Source organism: Amphibalanus amphitrite, unplaced genomic scaffold, assembly GCF_019059575.1.
Source record: "Amphibalanus amphitrite isolate SeventyFive unplaced genomic scaffold, NRLGWU_Aamphi_draft 000626F_arrow, whole genome shotgun sequence".
NCBI lineage: Eukaryota > Metazoa > Arthropoda > Thecostraca > Balanomorpha > Balanidae > Amphibalanus > Amphibalanus amphitrite.
The window spans coordinates 58953-67330 of record NW_024882120.1 but is presented as its reverse complement, the minus strand read 5'-3'; the positions used below and the strand labels follow the sequence as shown (position 1 = coordinate 67330).

The 8378-nt window shown below is 50.5% G+C and overlaps 1 protein-coding gene across 2 annotated transcripts in view; it reads right to left on the bottom strand.

Moving 5' to 3' along the window:
• Window positions 1-881: 881 nt before the first annotated feature.
• The window catches only part of LOC122363544, a 53439-nt gene continuing 45942 nt past the window's right edge, over window positions 882-8378 (bottom strand). For both annotated transcript variants that reach the window (XM_043332959.1, XM_043332960.1), the window contains exons 7-13: window positions 8193-8316; window positions 7559-7723; window positions 4772-5167; window positions 4207-4347; window positions 3653-3794; window positions 3091-3346; window positions 882-2721 (exon numbers count right to left, since the gene is read on the bottom strand). In XM_043332959.1, the coding sequence (XP_043188894.1) occupies window positions 2094-2721; window positions 3091-3346; window positions 3653-3794; window positions 4207-4347; window positions 4772-5167; window positions 7559-7723; window positions 8193-8316 (1852 nt within the window). In that variant the 3' untranslated portion in view covers window positions 882-2093. The remainder of the gene's footprint in view (window positions 2722-3090; window positions 3347-3652; window positions 3795-4206; window positions 4348-4771; window positions 5168-7558; window positions 7724-8192; window positions 8317-8378) is intronic.

The following is an 8378-nucleotide window of genomic DNA, read 5'->3' as shown; positions in this document are numbered from 1 at the left end:
ATTTTTTAATTTTCATTTTTTAGAAATGTAGATCACGTTGAGCGAAATCGAATGCCGTTTGAATTTTGAAAATCGGCCCGTTAGATCTCGAGATATCAAGGGGGGGTCGTAAACAGCCCCCCCCCTGCCACTAATAGGGGTAGCCAGGAGCCTGCCACTAATAGGGTTAAAGAATAGGTTGCACTTATCATGCTTCCATATAAAAAGTTACCTCTGTCTAGCTTGAAGTATTCTTATCAAACTGGTGAATTCTGATGTGCCAAAGACGAGCATTTAGCAATACTGCTTTGAGCGACAAAAAATGTGCTTGGCTACCGGGGCAATTCGTGTTTTTTTTTTTAACCGCACCTATGCACTACATCGTGTCTGCGCTGCGTGTGTCATGAGTGGTTTCTTTTTTTAATTCCTGTAGTAAGTAGGATGCCTATGATTCGACATTAATGTAAAGACGCTGTGAATTAGTTTGGCTCAGTGTTACAAATAAATGAAATATATCTACACCGACGTACGTACAGTCCACAGCAAAAGTAATGTGCGGTTTCAGTCATGGGTATGTTGTGCTTCTAAAGCATAGGGGCTATTAACCAGACTACAATGAAACTGTAAATGTTGCTTACATGTATCGTCACCACTGCAGCTTGAACTTTATCCATTGACGTCTTCTTTTAGATCACTCCGCATTAAAAAATCGCCAGTCAAAGCCATCCATTGAGATTGGTAAAACCGCACATTATTTTAGCGGTGGGCTGTATGTACAATACTACCGAGTTTTCCTACTATCATTCTATGCATGCGACCACCAAGACGCATTATGGAGACCTTTATGTCACAATATCTTATGTTCTCTGGCGAATGTCTAAAATTCATCATAAAAACTTCGCTTATTTCGGGACTAATGCTTTATTCACAGAATGTAACACGCACCAGCAATTCATCCACTTCGCCGCAGGCGCTCTATACGAATTTGTCTTCGGTCAAAGCAGCAGCACAAAACGCGGGCTCAAATCCGCACATAACCACGCTATTTCAACAGGCTGATTTAACTGTGTGCAGAAAATAAATATGTGAATGAAGCGCGACTCCATTGCTTGCTTTTTCTAACAGTTTGCCATCTGATACGAGCATCCTTATGAGACGAGCAGCGACTTATATAAAAAAAACGGGCGCTCCGATGTCGGTAACCAGCAACCGATAACCACAGCGGGTAGTGCGGCTGTAAATCCAATGACGTCATATTCATAAACACGCGATTGTCCGCGATACAAAACCACCTCACATAACTCACAGAACTCCGACTTTCCAACGGTAAAACGCACAGCGGTACACGCCTAATTTGGGCCACAAGCACACCAGCTCTTTCTAAAAGAAAGAGTCTGGGTGAGAGGTTAACGGGCTTCCATGGAATTTGTCAAGGGTGCATCTGTTGGTTTCAATCCACATCTCAAACCACTGTGCACCACACATCAGTCTTGCGTGCACAGGTGAACGTTACGGGTCAACACGCAAGTCTATTTACACGAAAAACTTCATCTCGATTCACACACGAGGGTCCGGAAAATCGCACTGGAAACCAGCTTGACTGGGCGAACCGAGTCGCGAGATTTCCGATTCATCATCGAAAAGCACACAACGCATATCAATAACAAACTAAACATAAGACATGAGGCGAGCTTTGTCAGCATCGTTACCAATACGCAAATACACGGCTTTGGCTATTGCTGACACGAATCAATACTCTTCTTACCAAATGGGGTCAGCCAGGTATCATCAGCTGTTGGTCATCAGCAGTAATTATGACAGTCAGATCGATGTTTATCAACACCGTCAACTGTCAGCTGACCCAACTGCCACAAAACCGCGAGATGACACCTACATGACAGCATAGTGACAGCACACAAGCACCCCCATATCCAACGATGAGATTCCCTCTGTACAAACATCCCAATTACCGTGCAGATAATCGACCCACGAAATCTCTCATGTGAAGCTTCATACTATGCCAACACACATGAGATTTCACCGCGGGTCGAACGTACACACACTCACTCAGTGCCAAACCTTCTCCCCCTCCCGTCCCCTCCCTCCCCGGCCTCTCAGTACATTGCTGACGGCATGTCCATAATCCTGTTGGAGATGTTGAGTCTCACCACGGTGGATAGCGTGCTTCCACTGCTGTAGTCCGGAGAAGGAATACGAACCGGTCTCTCCGAGTACAGCCCCGCATTGCGAGGACCTCTACGCAGGAACCCCCTCGCCTGGGGTCGGGGACATTCGGTTGGAGGTGAATCAGGGAGGGGTTCTTCGGGAGTTCTCCCGCGGCGAGTCGCTGCAGCTCCCCTCTCCGTGATCCACTGATCCATGCGCCTCTCAGCTGCTTGATGGTACCTCTCTGCGCCTCCCCCACTGGGGGAACGTTCGAACCTCTCCGCAGGCCAGCGAGGCTCTTCGACACGTCGAGAGAACCGGTCGTCGAGAGCGTCTCGGGAGCGAGACCGCGGCGGCGGACGGCGGCTGGAGGAGGAAGGGGCGGGCTCGCCTCGCCGACTCGCACGTCGCTCGACGCTCTCCCCCGAGACGCGGAGGGTCGGTGGATCTCCCAGCTGGAAGCTACCAGCGCGTCGCACGGCGGCCGGTCGGGTCGACTCGTCGGTGAAGGTCTCCCGACGGCGCAGCTGGGGCCGGGAGAAGTGGAAGCTCCGGGCGCTCTCAGAGTCCAGTGCGCTGCAAAAGGGGAGAGGGATAGAGTTAGATACACCCCGGGTTGTACTTAGTTTCCATGATAAAATGGATGAGGTTTATTTTTTAGTTTATTCATTTCTTATATGCAGCACCAACATATTAATTTTTTATTATGCGTCGATTATCACCCCAGGCTCTGCCAGCATGCTCCCTCGCTCATTCTCTCCGCTACGAATTCAGTGATACCCCCATCTGTCTCTCCTTGTCTTTCCGCTGTATTGACCTAAGATCCGTTCCCTAGCCTCCAACCCTCCCTCTTCTCCCTCCCTCCCTCTCTCTCTCTCTCTCTCTCTCTCTCTCTCTCTCTCTCTCTCTCTCTCTCTCTCTCTCCTCCCTCCCCCTACCACTAACCTGGAAGCTCTATGCTCCTGATGCCGTGCTGTCCCATAAAAACTCGCTGTCGTATCGCTTCCCTCTGATGTCTCCGGCTGGAAGAACAGCGCCGCCTGCTGCTCAGCGCCAGCCGATACGGAGCGAACGAACCGAGCAGGGGGCTGTGGGACGCGGTGGGGCACGATGGCCTGCTCCACGGGCTCCTCGGGAGAGGTGGGCACCGGCGCTGGCTCCGGGGGAGGGCGAACGGTCTCTGCCGAGGAGCTGCTCCGACCTGTGGGAGAAGGTGGAGGTTAGAGAGTGTTTGAAACAGATAAAGTAAAATAGTGCAAAGCAGAAACTTAGTAGAGAGGATAAACTGCGTTATGTAGCAGCTGGGGTACTTTGAAGAAAATATTTCTCACTTATGAAATCCATACTGATCTGTGGACCCCAGAATTCACTCTGCATGTACTCAGCGTAAAAAGCCAGCCATGTACTCGATTTAGACTCGAATTACAACTCGTAATCGGTTGCAATTTCCACCGAGACCAGGTTCAGTGTGGACTCAGAGTGCACTCGGCGTTGACTATGAACTCACCCGAGGTGAGGCTGAGCGTGGACTCAGCGTTGTGTATGACGCTGGTCAGCTGGTCCATCGCCTCCTGGATGGCCGCCGCCTCGGAGCGCCGCTTCAGGGTCTCCTCACCAGGTGTCGCCTCGAACGCTCTGTTCTCGTACACCTGGTGGCGTCAGCAAATAAGAACGAGTTATAATTCTGAACAGAATGACGGTCTAGGCATCACGGTGGACGATGTATGAGTGAATTATGTGTGGTTCATAACACAAAGCAAAACAGCAATCTTCTGAGGCAACGGTGCAAAGTTAATGACGAAAATCAAATGCCATGGTATCTGGGCTTGGTGTTTGAAACAGTTCACACGTTATTCAGAGATCGAAATCAGTGCCCTTAGACAACTAACGACGTTAAATATAACCTGCTTTCGCTCTCCTCATTCCCCGAAAGAGTGAATCAGTGCTCATCACTAAACTAAGTATTACTGCGGCACTAAAGACGCAGCAGCCATTACCCCCCCCCCCCCCCATCCTTCCGAGTGTTTTTTTTTTATTCGATCAAATTTGGCCAATACGAACCTCCTGCGGTTTGCGGCGCGGCAGGGTCAGTGTGTCCGAGCCGCGGTGAGGGTCGAACAAAATCATATCGTTTTTGACCTCGATCGTTTCTTCGCAGATCTTCTCCTTTTCAAAGTCGTCACCGGCCGACCGGGAGACCGTCTGTGGAGATAAAGTCAAGGGTCAATGGTGACAGGTCAGAGGTCAAATGTCAGTGGTCATGCGCCAGAGGTCAGTGTCGGCGGTCACAGATCAAGCCGAGAGTGCAGTTGTCAGGTCAGGACTAGACTGAACCACTCTCGACTAGACGTCACATGTAGGGCCACGGGCCAGGGACTTCTAGGTCAAAGTTAAGGTCAGAACTCACAGATAAGGCTCGAATAGTAGGGGGTGATTGATGGGAGATTTAGTTTAGCAACCAGAGGCCCTGACCTGAAGTCGAAGTCCCACGTGACGTTCTATCCACCACCGTCCTCTGCCATCATTAGGGCATTCCTGCGTTCAAATTTACCCTCTGCACCGCTTTAGCATTTTGTCCCTATTTTCTCTTCCCGACCTCCTCCCGCCGTCCTCCCGCCATTCTCACCTGTTTCTCATTATCCTCTTCACTGCTCTCCTTCTCTTTCTCCTCCACCTTCCCCTCCTTCACACTCGCCGGCGATCCTGTGACGTCACTACCCCCGCTCTGCACTGACGCAGACAGAGAGGAGAGAGACGACACACCCGACGCCGTGGAGCTGACCTCCACCCGCGCGCCATCTTCCGGCCGCGGCGAGAGGCTCGAGTACCGCGGCCGGCCGCCGGGCGGCGCTGCAGTCTGCGGGGAATTCTCTCGGCTGAGCCGTTTGCTGAGCGAGTCGCATTCTTCCTTGGTGAGAAGGAGTTGTGATTTGTAGAAGTCGATTTGTTTTTCGAGTTCTTCGACACGGCTCCGGTAGCGCGCCTCGTTCAGTCGTAGGGTTTGTATGGTATTCTCGTGGCGCTGCCGATGGAAGGAGGGGTCAGGTCAGGCCAGGCCAGGTGGCAAATGGCCACAGCACTTGAAAATTGAAAAGTATCTGACTGCTGACAGACATGGGCGCCGCCACCGGGGGGGACGGGGGGGACGCGTCCCCCCCCCCACTCTCAGAATGGAAGGGGGACGTCCCCCCCAAACTCATTACCGAGCGAGCGAAGCGAGCGTAGTCTTTCGTAGGTTAACGGAAATTTCTGAGTATGCCGTGGTCACGCTTTTGCTAGGCTTATAGGTATCTCAGCAACCACTTGACCGATTTACATGCGGTAATTTTTGTAGGGTAGCACTAGATTCATTCCTTCTAACGAGCATCGGACTACTCCCGATGCATGTGAGTGACCCCATATGCACGTGCCACGTGAAAAACGAAGAGTTGTCAGTTTTGTAACAATTTCAATATCTCGGCAACTACTGGGCCGATTGCGCTGAAAGTTGGCATGTAGGTAGGTATACCCACTAGGCAATGCATATCCATGTGCCAAAGTTGGGGTGCTGCTGCACGTGCGCACATGCAGGGGTCGATTCCAGATCTCGAGAACGGCTGAACCGATTGTGCTGAAATCTGATACATGGTTAGGGACCGGTTAGTAGGGTGCGCCGTGCAAAAGTCAGTTGGAACCCATTTTGCACGTGCGCACGTGCAGGGTGCCGCTTCCAGATCTCGAGAACGGCTAGGCCGATTGCGCTCAAATTTGGCACATCGTTAGGGACCGGTTAGAAGGGTGCAGTGCACAAGTTAGTTGGAGGTTTCGCAACTTCGCAATTTCGCACGTGCAAGGCCCACTCCACCCTCTCGCTCGCTCCGTTGGTCGCCCCGAAAGGCGTTTTACTGGTTGCTATCCTACTCGAAATTTGATTAGGCACTTCGGTCCAGTGAGACCATTTCAGAGCCGCAAGTATGAAAGAATTAGTGGGAGACATTGGTCGGGGCAGCCACCCCAGTGAGCCACTTGGGATGAACCCGACCAATTGAACAGGCAGCCCAGCCCACTGGCACTCACTGCACCCGGCAAAGGACTATAGCTCCAGTGGAGCCATTCCCGCATGGGATAGAGTTGCCCGTCCAGCCCGGAGCAGGGGGTTGCGGCGTGGAGGAGAAGGATTTGACTGTCCTGAGGATGGAAGAGATGGAACGGCCGGTCCCGAATCTGAGAGGGTCCAGGAGGTTTAGATACCTACTCAGTATATGGGGTGTGGGCCTACATGCATTGGTCTGATCCCTGCCACCTCGGCCAACAAAATCTCCAGCTCTTATCCGACCTGTCATCGCGGAACTGCCGATTTTTGATATCGTGATCAACGTGTGTCGTATAACTTGACTGGCCGAACACGGGCCAAATATATTTCGTCTAACCAGCCAAGAGCATTACTTTACACCAATCCGACCTCGAAGTCAAAATCCGAACATTTTCGAAGACTTCAACTCCGACTCTGGCGAAAACTGGCCAAAACAGTCAACTCCGACTGATTCCGGCTCCGACCCCACACTTCTGCAGTCACGCTACACTAAATTTCCAGCTTCTAAGAAACAAGCTATACGGTTGACAGGACCACAAAACTTTGAGGCGACTTGACTACTTGACTTGGTTTTCCTGACCTAAGGTTTTCTGGTATCAAGCTTGTTACACGGGCTGCAAAATTCGTATTTTGGAGCAGTTTTGCATAATGTTTTTTTTTTTGCCAATTTTCGCGGCGCTTCGCGCCGATTCGTGCACAAACCAAAAAGAGAGATTTGTGACTATACAACGCCCCCTCCCCCACGCGGGTATGCAATATGCATTACCTATGCAATATGCATTACCTATGCAATATGCATTATCGATCATATTAGTGGCATACATCAGCAATTATACCGTGATAGAACACGAGGCTTTGCCGTGTCAATCCGACCGAAAAAGCCACGGTAAGAATATCTACTTTTGGGTTTTCAGTCGGTCAGTCCGTCCCCCCCAGTCAAAAATCCGTGGCGGCGCCCCTGCTGACAGACACACAATAGCTGTGAGGCATCTGTAGCAGCATTATTAGTTATCCACACTGCAACACAGACAACATAAAAAAAAATAATCTAGTGCAAACAGCATCTGCCAAAGTACGGTTTACGGATGCCTTTTACCTATGGTGAGCGAGACAAGAGACTGAAAATAAATGCTATCATATCGAGGAAATAAAGATATACCTACCGTTGTTCACATCTAATCACTCATGACAAAGCAAATGAAAAAGTTTCCATTGACTTTAAAATAAAATTAACATGCTGGACCAAAGAAGAGTACGAAATAATTTCTACATCATCAGCTCTGCCTAGGCTCCCAGCCCCTTCTCTCCCTAGATTCTCTCAGCAAATTTGACGCCGCATACCTTGATGTCGTCCTTCAGCTGATCTTTCTGCTGTCTGAGCCGTGACGACTGTTCCCGCTCAGTCTGCAGCAGCTGGTACAGCTCCTCGACGTCCGTGTACTGCCTCTGCCACCTCTCCAGCTCGGCACGGATCGCCGCGTGCTCGTTATTTGATGATGACAGGAACTGGGGAGGTGTGGGGCGCAGTGTCAGAGACTGGACTGGAGTCAAGTTGTCAGAGGCGGGCCAGAGTGCAAGTTAGAAGACCACAAAGAGACATGCAAATGTCTTAGCAGGCTTCACTCAAGCTTGCAATGAATCATCAACCAAGTCCTGCTAAGAGGTTGTTATATCGTGGCTGGCAGTCGAGATATCTGGCTCAATGATTTTCCCGATTTGACTTTGCCGAAGAGTTAAATGTATGACGGACTTAAAAGAGAACCCCATTCTTTGTTGGAAATGTTTTGCTTTTATCGAATGTAAAGAAAACATGATCGATTATTTTTACGAACCGTTGTTATACAGGCGGCCACGTACCGACCACCACAACCAACGGATCGTTTTGATGCGATCAATGAATAAAAAACATCAGCAAGCCAATACGTCCGACCACAAACATCAGCTACCACTGCCATTTCAGCGAAATGACGCGCACCTTTTTGATGACGTTGACGTCGAAGCCGGCTTCCTCAATCTCGGCCTGCAGGTGAACACGCTCCTTTCTGTCCGCTGCCGTCTCGGCCAGCTTGTTCAGGAACTGCAGACAGGCCACCTGAAAACTGCAACAGCGGGGGAAAGAGAATATGTTAGAGTGCCAGCTTGTTCAGATCTTGGGGAGGGG